This window comes from Tachyglossus aculeatus, chromosome 26 (genome assembly GCF_015852505.1).
Source record: "Tachyglossus aculeatus isolate mTacAcu1 chromosome 26, mTacAcu1.pri, whole genome shotgun sequence".
NCBI lineage: Eukaryota > Metazoa > Chordata > Mammalia > Monotremata > Tachyglossidae > Tachyglossus > Tachyglossus aculeatus.
The window spans coordinates 6,199,912-6,214,360 of NC_052091.1; the positions used below are offsets into that span (position 1 = coordinate 6,199,912).

Below are 14,449 nucleotides of genomic sequence, written 5' to 3' on the forward strand. Positions count from 1 at the left end.
TAGCGGCAGAGGAGCGGAGGGTGCGGGCTGGGCTGGAGAAGGGCAGAAGGGAGGTGAGGTAGGAGGGGGCGAGGGGATGGACAGCCTTGAAGCCGAGGGCGAGGAGTTTCTGCCTGATGCGCAGATTGATTGGTAGCCACTGGAGATTTTTGAGGAGGGGAGTAACATGCCCAGAGCGTTTCTGGACAAAGACAATCCGGGCAGCAGCATGAAGTATGGACTGAAGTGGGGAGAGACACGACGTTCATGTTACTTTACAAACACTGGAGTGCTTTTGGGTTGCACAAAACAAAGGGTTACTGTTGGTCTAGGACAAGATGGAGTCAGTCAAGCCAAGTTTGCTGGTAGACAACACTTTATTATCATTATTATTCACGTAACTACGTGCCAGGCACTGTACTAAGCGCTGGGGTGTACACAAGCAGATCGAGTTGGACACAGTCCGACGGAAATGAATGACAATTACGCGGCCCAGTTCGCGGTGGGATTCGAACCCACAACCCGCCCAGACTTCTCCCTGCCGCCTTGACTCCCGCCTCTTCCCCTCGTCCCCCTCTCCATCCCCCATCTTACCTCCTTCCCTTCCCCACAGCACCTGTATATATGTATATATGGTTGTACATATTTATTACCCTGTTTATTTATTTATTTATTTTACTTGTACATTTCTATCCTATTTATTTTATTTTGTTGGTATGTTTGGTTCTGTTCTCTGTCTCCCCCTTTTAGACTGCGAGCCCACTGTTGGGTAGGGACTGTCTCTTTGTGTTGCCAATTTGTACTTCCCGAGCGCTTAGTCCAATGCTCTGCACATAGTAAGCGCTCAATAAATACGATTGATTGATCTTCCCACGGCGCATGCGCCCTGAAGTCGAGGCGGAGCGGCGGGCACTGGGTTCTCATCGGCGCGTGCGCGCTCACCGCGGGGCGGCTCCAGCGCGAGAGCGCCCTCTCTGGTACGCATGCGCGGAGTCACATCCGGGGCACCGGAATGGGCTCCTAAGGGGCTGGACGTTCGTCGTGGGCGCCGCGCATGCGCGTGCGGGCTGAGGCGCTCCCTTTACGCCCCCAGCTCCCTCAGGTAAGGCCTGGGGCCTGCGCGGCCTCAACCATCAATTCATTAATACCGCCTTAAATTGATTGATAGCTGTTTAATCAATCGCCTGTAGTGAGCGCCTACTCTGTGCAGAGCGCTCTGCTCAGCCTTCATTCATTCAGTCGTCCGTAGTGAGCGCCTCCTGCGTGCAGAGCGCTCTGCCCAGCGCTTTATTCAGTCTGTAGTGAGCGCCTCCTGTGTGCAGAGCGCTCTGCTCAGCACTTCATTCATTCATTCATCTGTACTGAGCACCGACTGTGTGCAGAGCGCTCTGCTCAGCGCTTCATTCATTCAGTCGTCCGTAGTGAGCGCCTCCTGCGTGCAGAGCGCTCTGCTCAGCGCTTTATTCAGTCTGTAGTGAGCGCCTACTGTGTGCAGAGCGCTCTGCTCAGCCTTCATTCATTCATTCGTAGTGAGCGCCTGTTGTGTGCAGAGTGCGCTGCTCAGCCTTCATTCATTCAGTCATTCGTAGTGAGCGCCTACTGTGTGCAGAGCGCTCTGCTCAGCGCTTCATTCATTCAGTCGTCTGTAGTGAGCGCCTATTGTGTGTAGAGCGCTCTACTCAGCGCTTTATTCAGTCTGTAGTGAGCACCTACTGTGTGCAGAGCGCTCTGCTCAGCGCTGCATTCATTCAGTCATCTGTACTGAGCGCCGACTGTGTGCAGAGCGCTCTGCTCAGCACTTCATTCGTTGAGTCGTCCGTAGTGAGCGCCTATTGTGTGCAGAGTGCTCTGCTTAGTGCTTCATTCATTCAGTCGTCCGTAGTGAGCGCCTCCTGTGTGCAGAGCGCCCTGCTCAGCGCTTTATTCAGTCTGTAGTGAGCGCTTACTGTGGGCAGAGCGCTCTGCTCAGCGCTTCATTCAGTCGTCCGTAGTGAGCACCGACTGTGTGCAGAGCGCTCTGCTCAGCGTTTTTTCAGTCTGTAGTGAGCGCCTCCTGTGTGCAGAGCGCTCTGCTCAGCGCTTCATTCATTCAGTCGTCCGTAGTGAGCGCCGACTGTGTGCAGAGCGCTCTGCTCAGCGCTTTATTCAGTCTGTAGTGAGCGCCTCCTGTGTTCAGAGCGCTCTGCTCAGCCTTCATTCATTCAGTCATTCGTAGTGAGCACCTACTGTGTGCAGAGCGCTCTGCTCAGCGCTTCATTCAGTCATCCGTAGTGAGCGCCTACTGTGTGTAGAGCGCCCTGCTCAGCGCTTTATTGAGTCTGTAGTGAGCGCCTACTGTGTGCAGAGCGCTCTGTTCAGCCCTTTTTCAGTATGTAGTGAGCACCTACTGTGTGTAGAGCGCTCTGCTCAGCACTTCATTCATTCAGTCGTCTGTAGTGAGCGCCTACTCTGTGCAGAGCGCTCTGCTCAGCCTTCATTCGTTCAGTCGTCCATAGTGAGCGCCTCCTGTGTGCAGAGCGCTCTGCCCAGCGCTTTATTCAGTCTGTAGTGAGCGCCTACTCTGTGCAGAGCGCTCTGCTCAGCACTTCATTCATTCATCTGTACTGAGCACCGACTGTGTGCAGAGCGCTCTGCTCAGTGCTTCGTTCATTCAGTCATCTGTACTGAGCGCCTCCTGTGGGCAGAGCGCTCTACTCAGCGCTTCATTCATTCAGTCGTCCATAGTGAGCGCCTCCTGTGTGCAGAGCGCTCTGCTCAGCCTTCATTCATTCAGTCATCTGTACTGAGCGCCTCCTGTGTGCAGAGCGCTCTGCTCAGCCTTCATTCATTCAGGCATTCGTAGTGAGCGCCTATTGTGTGCAGAGCGCTCTGCTCAGCGCTTTATTCAGTCTGTAGTGAGCACCTACTGTGTGCAGAGCGCTCTGCTCAGCGCTTTATTCAGTTTGTAGTGAGCGCCTACTGTGTGCAGAGCGCTCTGCTCAGCGCTTCGTTCATTCAGTCGTCCGTAGTGAGCGCCTCCTGTGTGCAGAGCGCTCTGCCCAGCACTTCGTTCATTCAGTCGTCTGTAGTGAGCGCCTACTGTGTGTAGAGCGCTCTGCCCAGTGCTTCATTCATTCAGTCGTCCGTAGTGAGCCCCTACTGTGTGCAGAGCGCTCTGTTCAGCCCTTTTTCAGTCTGTAGTGAGTGCCTCCTGTGTGCAGAGCGCTCTGCTCAGCGCTTCATTCAGTCCGTAGTGAGCGCCTACTGTGTGCAGAGCGCTCTGCCCAGCACTTCATTCAGTCGTCCGTAGTGAGCGCCTACTGTGTGCAGAGCACTCTGCTCAGCCTTCATTCATTCATAGTGAGCGCCTATTGTGTGCAGAGCGCTCTGCTCAGCGCTTCATTCAGTCATCCGTAGTGAGCGCCTACTGTGTGTAGAGCGCCCTGCTCAGCACTTTATTCAAGCTGTAGTGAGCGCCTACTGTGTGTAGAGCGCTCTGCCCAGTGCTTCATTCATTCAGTCGTCCGTAGTGAGCCCCTACTGTGTGCAGAGCGCTCTGTTCAGCCCTTTTTCAGTCTGTAGTGAGCGCCTCCTGTGTGCAGAGCGCTCTGCTCAGCGCTTCATTCAGTCCGTAGTGAGCGCCTACTGTGTGCAGAGCGCTCTGCCCAGCACTTCATTCAGTCGTCCGTAGTGAGCGCCTACTGTGTGCAGAGCACTCTGCTCAGCCTTCATTCATTCATAGTGAGCGCCTATTGTGTGCAGAGCGCTCTGCTCAGCGCTTCATTCAGTCATCCGTAGTGAGCGCCTCCTGTGTGCAGAGCGCTCTGCCCAGCGCTTTATTCAAGCTGTAGTGAGCGCCTACTGTGTGTAGAGCGCTCTGCCCAGTGCTTCATTCATTCAGTCGTCCGTAGTGAGCCCCTACTGTGTGCAGAGCGCTCTGTTCAGCCCTTTTTCAGTCTGTAGTGAGCGCCTCCTGTGTGCAGAGCGCTCTGCTCAGCGCTTCATTCAGTCCGTAGTGAGCGCCTACTGTGTGCAGAGCGCTCTGCCCAGCACTTCATTCAGTCGTCCGTAGTGAGCGCCTACTGTGTGCAGAGCACTCTGCTCAGCCTTCATTCATTCATAGTGAGCGCCTATTGTGTGCAGAGCGCTCTGCTCAGCGCTTCATTCAGTCATCCGTAGTGAGCGCCTACTGTGTGTAGAGCGCCCTGCTCAGCACTTTATTCAAGCTGTAGTGAGCGCCGACTGTGTGTAGAGCGCTCAGCTCAGCGCTTTATTCAGTCTGTAGTGAGCGCCTACTGTGTGTAGAGCGCTCTGCTCAGCCTTCATTCATTCAGTCGTCCGTAGTGAGCGCCTCCAGGGTGCAGAGCGCTCTGCTCAGCGCTTCACTCAGTCTGTAGTGAGCACCTACTGTGTGCAGAGCACTCTGCTCAGCGCTTCATTCATTCAGTCGTCCGTAGTGAGCGCCTCCTTTGTGCAGAGCGCTCTGCTCAACGCTTCATTCAGTCGTCCGTAGTGAGCGCCGACTGTGTGCAGAGCGCTCTGCTCAGCGCTTCACTCAGTCGTCCGTAGTGAGCGCCTACTGTGTGTAGAGCGCCCTGCTCAGCGCTTTATTCAGTCCGTAGTGAGCGCCTACTCAGTGCAGAACGCTCTGCTCAGCGCTTCATTCATTCAGTCGTCCGTAATGAGCGCCTCCTGCGTGCAGAGCGCTCTGCTCAGTGCTTCATTCATTCAGTCGTCCGTAGTGAGCGCCTCCTGTGTGCAGAGCGCTCTGCCCAGCGCTTCGTTCATTCAGTCGTCCGTAGTGAGCGCCTACTGTGTGCAGAGCGCTCTGCTCAGCGCTTTATTCAGTCTGTAGTGAACGCCTACTGTGTGCAGAGCGCTCTGCCCAGCGCTTCGTTCATTCAGTCGTCCGTAGTGAGCGCCTACTGTGTGCAGAGCGCTCTGCTCAGCGCTTCATTCATTGTCATTCGTAGTGAGCGCCTATTGTGTGCAGAACGCTCTGCTCAGAGCTTCATTCATTCAGTCTGTAGTGAGCGCCTTCTGTGTGCAGAGCGCTCTGCTCAGCGCTTCATTCATTCAGTCGTCCGTAATGAGCGCCTCCTGCGTGCAGAGCGCTCTGCTCAGTGCTTCATTCATTCAGTCGTCCGTAGTGAGCGCCTCCTGCGTGCAGAGCGCTCTGCCCAGCGCTTCGTTCATTCAGTCGTCCGTAGTGAGCGCCTACTGTGTGCAGAGCGCTCTGCTCAGCGCTTTATTCAGTCTGTAGTGAACGCCTACTGTGTGCAGAGCGCTCTGCCCAGCGCTTCGTTCATTCAGTCGTCCGTAGTGAGCGCCTACTGTGTGCAGAGCGCTCTGCTCAGCGCTTCATTCATTCAGTCATTCGTAGTGAGCGCCTATTGTGTGCAGAACGCTCTGCTCAGAGCTTCATTCATTCAGTCCGTAGTGAGCGCCTCCTGCGTGCAGAGCGCTCTGCCCAGTGCTTCATTCATTCAGTCGTCCGTAGTGAGCGCCTCCTGCGTGCAGAGTGCTCTGCTCAGCACTTTATTCAGTCTGTAGTGAGCGCCTACTCTGTGCAGAGCGCTCTGCTCAGCCTTCATTCATTCAGTCATCCATAGTGAGTGCCTCCTGTGTGCAGAGCGCTCTGCTCAGCACTTCATTCAGTCGTCCGTAGTGAGCGCCTACTGTGTGTAGAGCGCTCTGCTCAGCGCTTTATTCAGTCTGTAGTGAGCGCCTACTGTGTGCAGAGCACTCTGCTCAGCACTTTATTCAGTCTGTAGTGAGCGCCTCCTGTGTGCAGAGCGCTCTGCTCAGCGCTTCATTCATTCAGTCATCCGTAGTGAGCGCCTCCTGTGTGCAGAACGCTCTGCTCAGCGCTTCGTTCATTCAGTCGTCCATAGTGAGCGCCTATTGTGTGCAGAGCGCTTTGTTCAGTGCTTCATTCATTCAGTCGTCCGTAGTGAGCGCATCCTGTGTGTAGAGCGCCCTGCTCAGCGCTTCATTCATTCAGTCATCTGTAGTGAGCGCCTACTGTGTGCAGAGCGCTCTGCTCAGCGCTTCATGAGCGCCTACGGTGTGCAGAGCGCTCTGCTCAGAGCTTCATAATAATGATAATGATGATTATTCCTGCTCAGCACTTTATTCAGTCTGTAGTGAGCGCCGACTGTGTGCAGAGCGCTCTGCTCAGCTCTTCATTCAGTGGAAAGAGCCCGGGATTTGGAGTCAGAGGTCAGGGGTTCGAATCCCGGCTCCGCCACATGTCTGCTCTGTGACCTTGGGCAAGTCACTTAACTTCTGTGAGCCTCAGTTCCCTCATCTGTAAAATGGGGATTAAGACTGTGAGCCCCACGTGGGACAACCTGATCACTTTGTAAAAATAATAATAATAATAATAATAATAATGATGGTATTTGTTAAGCGCTTACTATGTGCATAGCACTGTTCTAAGCTCTGGGGGGGTACAAGGTGATCAGGTTGTCCCACGTAGGGCTCAGTCTTAATCCCCATTTTACAGAGGAGGGAACTGAGGCCCAGGGAAGTGAAGTGACTTGCCCAAAGTCGCACAGCTGACAGTTGGATTTGAACCCATGACCTTTGACTGACTCCAAAGCCCGGGCTCTTTCCACTGAGCCACGCTGTTTCTGAGCCACGCTGCTTTGTATCCCCTCCGGCGCTTAGAACAGTGCTTTGCACATAGTAAGCGCTTAACGAATGCCAACGTTATTAAGTGGCAGAGCCGGGATTAGAACCCAAGTCCTCCAGACGCCCAGGCTCATTCTCTGTCCACTAGGCCACACAGCTTACTTTGTGCAGAGCACTGGACTAAGCGCTTACAACAGCATTGGTAGACGCATTCCCTGCCCACCACAAGGCATCTAGACTTTCTTTTGCCCTTCCACCCCCCACCATTTATGTACATAATCTTTCAATTACACGTTATAAATTAGTTATATTAATATCTGTCTCCCCCTCTACACGGTAAACTCATTTTTTAAAAAATGGTATTTGTTAAGCGCTAACTATAGCCCAGCCACTGTACTAAGCGCTGGGGTAGATAAAACTTTGTGAGGTTGGACACAGTCCCTGACCCACATGGGGGGTCACCAGTCTTAATCCCCATTTTACAGATGAGGTAACTGAAGCCGGGTAGGGACTGTCTCTATGTGTTGCCAATTTGTACTTCCCAAGCGCTTAGTACAGTGCTCTGCACACAGTAAGCGCTCAATAAATACGATTGATTGATTGATTGATTGAAGCCCAGAGAAGGGAAGTGACTTGTCCCAGGTCACGCAGCAGACAAGGGGTAGACTGTGAGCCCGCTGTTGGGTAGGGACTGTCTCTCTGTGTTGCCAATTTGTACTTCCCAAGCGCTTAGTGCAGTGCTCTGCACATAGTAAGCGCTCAATAAATACGATTGATGATGATGATGAAGGGGTAGAGCCCCCCAGCCGCCACACTCTTGCTCCTCCCAGCTTCCCTCTCCTAGGCAGAAGGGAGAGGAGCATCTGTGTGCGACCCCCCCCCCCCCCCCCGCCCCTCACGCGTGTACATACGTGCTCACACGGTATTCTCTCCCTCCAGGCGTGACGGCCATGTCGGAGTCCGGGCACAGCCAGCCGGGGCTGTACGGGCCGGAGCGGCGGCGACGTTGGAAAGAACCGGGAGCGGGCGGGCCCCAGAACCTGTCGGGGCCCGGGGGACGGGAGAGGGATTATGCTCCGTGGGATCGAGAGCGGGAGAGGCGGGTGAGTGGGCCCTCCTGGGTCCCCCCAAGGAGGTGGGGACCGGCTGAAGACCCCCGGGGGGCTGGAGGGGCGATTTGGGAAGGGACCAAGGGGACAGGTGGCTTTTCACCTTCCCTTCCCCACAGCACCTGTATATATGTTTGTACATATTTATTACTCTATTTATTTATTTTACTTGTACACATCTATTCTATTTTATTTTGTTAGTATGTTTGGTTTTGTTCTCCGTCTCCCCCTTCTAGACCGTGAGCCCACTGTTGGGTCGGGACCGTCTCTCTGTGTTGCCAACTTGTACTTCCCAAGCGCTCAGTCCGGTGCTCTGCACGCAGGAAGCGCTCAGTAAATACGATTGATTGATTTTCAGCGGGGAAGGGTTCTAGGAAGGGGGACAACCCTCCCTTGGGGTTGGGAGAGGGAAAAGGCTCTTTCCCACCTCCTTGGGGAAGGGGACTGGGCCACGGGCGAGGGAGGTGGTTGGAAAGGGGTTTGACCCTGGGAGAGGAGAGGGGGGAAGGCGGTGGTGATGGGGAGGGGCGGGGGGTCCCGACCTGGTGACCAATCAATCAGTCGTATTGTCATCATCATCATCAATCGTATTTATTGAGCTCTTACTATGTGCAGAGCACTGTCCTAAGCGCTTGGGAAGTACAAATTGGCAACATATAGAGACAGTCCCTACCCAACAGTGGGCTCACAGTCTAAAAGGGGGAGACAGAGAACAAAACCAAACATGCTAACAAAATAAAATAAATAGAAGAGATATGTACAAGTAAAATAAATAAATAAATAGAGTAATAATAATAGAGTATTGTCCCGCCATCGACCCCCGGCCCACGTCCTCCCCCTGGCCCGGAATGCCCTCCCTCTGCCCGTCCGCCAAGCTAGCTCTCTTCCTCCCTTCAAGGCCCTACTGAGAGCTCACCTCCTCCAGGAGGCCTTCCCGCACTGAGCTCCTTCCTTCCTCTCCCCCTCGTCCCCCTCTCCATCCGCCCCATCTTACATCCTCCTCTTCCCCACAGCACCTGTATATATGTATATATGTTTGTACATATTTATTACTCTATTCATTTTACTTGTCCATATCTGTTCTACTTATTTTATTTTGTTAGTATGTTTGGTTTTGTTCTCTGTCGCCCCCTTTTAGACTGTGAGCCCACTGTTGGGTAGGGACTGTCTCTATACGTTGCCAACTTGTACTTCCCCAGCGCTTAGTACAGTGCTCTGCACACAGTAAGCGCTCAATAAATACGATTGATTGATTTACTGAGCGCTTACTGTGTGCAGAGCACTATACTAAGCGCTTGGGAAGTACAAGTTGGCAACATAGAGAGACAGTCCCTACCCAACAGTGGGCTCACAGTGGGACCACCCCCTCACTCTCTCACCTCCCGTCGCCCCCAGGATGGAAGCGAAGAACCAGGGACTTCCGTCATGCAGAAGACCCCCATCATCCTCTCGAAACCCCCGGCTGAGCGGGTGAGGGCCCTTAGGGGCAGGGTGGGGCAGAGGGGGGGTGGGGGTGGCTCTCAGGGCCTGGGTCTGGGCAGAACTGACCTCCTTGACGTGTGGCAGGGCCCCTTGCCTTATTGACTGGTATTGGTGGGGGAAAGGTGGCAGGGCCCAGAGAGGGGATGCGGATTTGCGCGGACGGAGTGACCCCCCCCCCCCCACAACCGCCCACCCTGTATCCCACAGTCCAAGCTCTTGGCTCCCGCGGCCGCCCCCGCTGCCCCTGCCGCCCCGGCCCCCCCGTTAGAGAAGCCCATCGTCCTCATGAAGCCTCGGGAGGAAGGGAAGGGGCCCGGAGCGGGGGTCGCGCCCGCGGAGGGCTCCGCCCCCACGCCCCCGGCAGCCCCCGTGCCCCCCAAGGGGGAGAAGGAAGGGCAGAGGCCCACCCAGCCCGTCTACCAGATCCAGAACCGGGGCATGGGGACCGCCGCTCCTGCTGCCATGGACCGTGAGTCCCAGGCGGGGGGAGGGAGCGGGGCAGGGGAGCGGCGCCCGGGTTGGGGGCTGTTGGGGGCCAGGGGCAGGAGGAGCCGGGATAGGCCGCGCGTACTCTCTCGTCTTCTCCTCCGCGCCCCCAAGCCGTGGTGGGCCAGGCCAAGCTGCTGCCCCCTGAGCGGATGAAGCACAGCATCAAGCTGGTGGACGACCAGATGAACTGGTGTGACAGCGCCATTGAGGTAACCGGCGGAGCCTCCCCCTGCCCCCCACTCCTGATGGGGAGCCCCTTCTGGGCCTGCCGCAGTCCACACGTTCCCCCCCTAAACCCCACTGTCCCCGTCCGGCCCCCCGCAGTACCTGTTGGACCAGACGGACGTGCTGGTGGTGGGCGTCCTGGGGCTGCAGGGCACGGGGAAGTCCATGGTCATGTCCCTGCTGTCCGCCAACACCCCTGAGGAGGACCAGAGGTGAGGGCCGCCCCGGGGGGTTTGGGAGGGCGATCGTGGCCGGGGAGGGGCCGAACCGGGCCCCGACTGCTCTGCCCACGCCGGGCGGTGGTGGTGGGGGGGGTGGGTCCGGGCCGCTCCCGGGGAGGAAGAGGCCACAGCCGGGCCGGGCGGTGACCCGCGACCTCCTCGCCGCCCCGTCCCCAGGGCCTACGTGTTCCGGGCCCAGAGCCCCGAGATGAAGGAGCGGGGAGGCAACCAGACCAGCGGCATCGATTTCTTCATCACGCAGGAGCGCATCGTCTTCCTGGACACCCAGGTGATCCCGCCCCTTCCTCTAATTCCCCCCCGCTCAGGTTCAGGATGTGGATCTTGCCACGACCACCAAGTTTCAGGGGAGGCCCGAGTCCCCCGGACTCGGTCCTCTCCCTCACTGGCCGTCCCCCGTCCCCCCGCAGCCGATCCTCAGCCCCTCCATCCTGGACCACCTCATCAACAACGACCGCAAGCTGCCTCCAGAATACAACCTGCCTCACACCTACGTGGAGATGCAGGTGGGGGGCCCGAGCCGGGGCACCGCGGGGGGCCGAGCGGGGGGGGCGGGGAGGGGGCGGCGGCTGACCGCGGCCGCCCCGGTCCTTCCCGTCCCAGTCCCTGCAGATCGCAGCTTTCCTGTTCACGGTCTGCCACGTGGTCATCGTGGTGCAGGACTGGTTCACCGACCTGAGCCTTTACAGGTGAGGGCCGTGGGGGATCGGGGAGAGTGGTGGTTGGGGGGGCCGGCCCGGCCGAGGTCGCTCAGGAGCCCGTGTCGTCCGTCCCCTCCCCGCCACCCCCCGACAGGTTTCTGCAGACGGCGGAGATGGTGAAGCCGTCCACCCCGTCCCCCAGCCACGAGGCCAGCGGCTCCCCGGGCTCTGACGAAGGGACCGAGTATTACCCCCACCTGGGTACGGGAGAGGCCTAGCTGGCGATTGTTGTGGGGGGCCGTCCTGGGGGTTGGGAGGGAGGGAGGTCCCCTGGAGTGGGGGTGGGTGGTCTCGCTTGGCTCAGGGTCCCCCCGCCACCCAGTGTTCCTGCAGAACAAAGCCCGCCGAGAAGACTTTTGCCCCCGGAAGCTTCGCCAGATGCACCTGGTGATCGACCAGCTCATGGCCCACTCTCACCTGCGCTACAAAGGTGGGTAAGACCCTCAGGACCACCCCTCCTCCCAGTCCACCTCCGGCGACGCCCAGCTCCCCCCCGCACCCTGCCTTGGACTCTGGCATCAGCACCATCCCTGTCTCCTCTCTTTTCCTGTCCCCCCACCCCGCATCCCAGTCATCTCCTCCCCTCTCCTTTTCCTCCTCCTCCCGCCTCCCCACCCCGACTCCTCTCTTCATCGCTGCCCCCAGGCTCATGTCGTCCTGTCTCCCCCGATTTCTGTGGCCTCCCCTCCTCCTGCCCCTGCAGGGACACTGTCCATGCTGGAGTGCAACGTGTTCCCAGGGCTGCCCCCTGATTTCCTGGACTCAGAGGTCAACCTCTTCTTGGTGCCGTTCATGGAGAGTGACGGGGACGGCGAGAGCCTCCCCCGGGCAGGTAGGGCCGAGGGCGAGCCGGACAGGCAGGGGGCCCGAGACTAGGCCCACCGGGTTTGGTGCACGAAGCCAGGAGGTGGCCCCTGACCCCTCGGCCTCCCCGTCTCGGGGCCACCCGCCTCCGTGTCCACAGGCCCGGGTTCCGGCCCCCTTTTTTCCCTGCTGCCCGGCTACCGGGGCCACCCCAGCTTCCAGTCGCTGGTGAACAAACTCCGAAGCCAGGTGATGTCCATGGCGCGGCCGCAACTCTCCCACACCATCCTCACCGAGAAAAATTGGTAAGGGGCAAGGGAGGTCCGGCGGGGACGGATCGCAGACTGGGGAGGGCCGGGGAACTGATCACGGGGGAGCCAGCGCCGGGACAACTGCGTCATGAGACTAGAGCCCGGGGCTTGGGAGTCACAAGGACCTGGGTTCTAATCCCGGCTGCGCTACCTGTCGGCTGTGTGAATTTGGGCAAGTCACTTCACTTCTCTGTGCCTCAGTTCCCTCATCTGTAAAACGGGGATGAAGACTGTGAGCCCCACGTGGGACAACCTGATTACCTTGTAATTCCCCAACGCTTAGAACGGTTCTTGGCACAAAGTCAGCGTTTAGCAAATACCACCATTATTATCAGCGCTTTGAAAAGTGCTTGGCACATAGTAAGCGCTTAACAGATACCATTGTTATTACATGGGCCTCAGTTACCTCTTCTGTAAAATGAGGATCGAGACTGCGAGCCTCACATGGGACAGGGATTGTGTTCAGCCGGATTCACTTGTATCTTGGGGGAAGCAGCGTGGCTCGGTGGAAAGAGCCCGGGCTTCGGAGTCAGAGTTCATGGGTTCAAATCCCGGCTCCGCCAATTGTCAGCTCTGTGACTTTAGGCAAGTCACTTCTCTGGGCCTCAGTTACCTCATCTGTAAAATGGGGATTAAGACTGTGAGCCCCCCCGTGGGACAACCTTGCAACCTCCCCAGCGCTTAGAACAGTGCTTTGCACATAGTAAGCACTTTATAAATGCCATCATTATTATTATTATTACTATCCACCCCAGCGCATAGAAGAGCGCTTAGAACAGTGCTTAGCAAATATCGTCATTATTATTATTATACTCGTTGCCCATGCCGGTCTGGGAAAGAATCGTCCCATAGAAAATTCCGGTTTTGGGCCAATCCGCCCTGGGCTACCCACATGGATGCTGCTCACCCCGTGGATTGCTGGTCCCTCTCCTCCGCGCCCACCCTGTCCGCCTATCTGGTTGTCATCCTTGTGGTCTTCTGCCTTTCCCATCCTCCCACCTCCTCGAGAGCCCCCCGGGCTGAGCTCAGGGCTTTAGTATGACCTCTGTTAATCAGGGATGCCCCCGGGTCAGCCGGTGAGCCGGTCAGCTGTGGGAGCGTCTCTGAGCCCGGCGGGCCCTGAGTGTGACGGTGTGGACTGTGACGTCCCAGCCGGCCCCTGCCCACTGCTGCCTGGCATTGGCCATTTTGGTGGCAGTAGCCTCGTCCCCGAGCGGCAGCCAACCCGTGTGATGACCCCTTTCCCCCCTCCTGGACCCCCTCCCCACCCCAGGTTCCACTATGCCGCCCGCATCTGGGATGGGGTCAAGAAATCGTCGGCTCTGGCCGAATACAGCCGGCTGCTGGCCTGAGGGGGAAGAGGCGCTCCTGGGTTTCCTGGAGGACGACGGCCCCCGGACGGACCCGAGGGAGGGCCCGGCCCGCCCCTTCAGAGAGCCGCAGTGTGGAGAGGTGGTCTGGGGGAGGAGGCACCCCGTTCCGGTGCCTCCCGGGAGGGCAGCCGGAGCTGGAGAAGCGTCAGGTTCGGGGCCTGGCCACCGCGGGAGGAAGGCGGGGTTGTGTGTGGAAGGAGGATGGTGATTCCTGGCCCCTGCGTGGAGGAGGAAGGGGCCGCGGTGGTGGTTGCCAGGCTCCCCCCACCCACCCACGGCCCACCGATGTCGCTTCAGCAGGGTGGATGGTGGCTGCGATGAGCAGGGGGCAGCCACGCAGGATCCACAGGCCTCTACCAGCCCACAGTCTAAGTTGCCCGGGTGGCGTAGCCCGCCCACCGGGGCACTGGGAGATTGTGGGTACGGGGGCAGGTGTGGCGGTCAATAAATTCGGCAAAGTCTCCCGCCCTTCTCATGAGCTTATTTGGCCTCCGAGCACCCCCTCTCCCTCTGCCAGCTCCTACGCCGAGCTGCGGGGAAGGTCATCTTTTCGTTGGCGCCGGTTCGGAAGGGTTGTCAGCCGGCCTCCGAAGGGCCGGGGTAGCCACCCCCAGGCCGCCCGACGGCAGGCCGGCCACGCGAGTCAGGGCCGAGCAAGGCGGCCACTCCGGGTTTCCCGGCGAAGCCCACAGCGACTCAAACCTTCCCTTCTCCCAGGGGCTCCCCCACATTCTCCCACGTTCCCCTTGAGCTCCTAGGCGTTTTGGAGTTTAAATTCGGGTGGCGTGGGGCAGAGAGTTGGGGAAAAGACGGGGAGCCGGGATCTTGGGGGCGGTGGCAAACGTGCGTATGCTCCTGGGGTCGGAACGATGGGCATTCAAGCCGCAGTAGGGCAAGAGGGCAGCTCCTCCCCCGGGGGCTGCCCGGGCCCGGGTTGGGTGGTGGCAACTTTACTCCTTCTGCCTGGGTGGTGACAAAGCGTCACCCCTTCCTCATGGGCCACGCCAGGCGCAAGTTGGCCATTCTGGTGCCAACTTGTAGATCCCAAACGCTTAGTACAGTGCTCTGCACACAGTAAGCACTCAATAAATACGATTGAATGAATTCTCCAGTGACCTCATG

General features: G+C 57.9%; 1 protein-coding gene across 1 annotated transcript; it reads left to right on the plus strand.

Moving 5' to 3' along the window:
• Positions 1–1,006: 1,006 nt before the first annotated feature.
• On the plus strand, positions 1,007–13,795 carry SMG9 (SMG9 nonsense mediated mRNA decay factor). Its single transcript, XM_038767139.1, has 14 exons — positions 1,007–1,081; positions 7,534–7,697; positions 9,099–9,173; positions 9,393–9,654; positions 9,786–9,883; positions 9,999–10,111; positions 10,298–10,409; positions 10,549–10,644; positions 10,742–10,827; positions 10,934–11,040; positions 11,162–11,269; positions 11,543–11,671; positions 11,804–11,948; positions 13,228–13,795. Exons 2-14 carry the CDS (start codon positions 7,545–7,547, stop codon positions 13,304–13,306), a joined length of 1,563 nt encoding a protein of 520 aa, XP_038623067.1. The 5' UTR covers positions 1,007–1,081; positions 7,534–7,544; the 3' UTR covers positions 13,307–13,795.
• Positions 13,796–14,449: the final 654 nt, after the last annotated feature.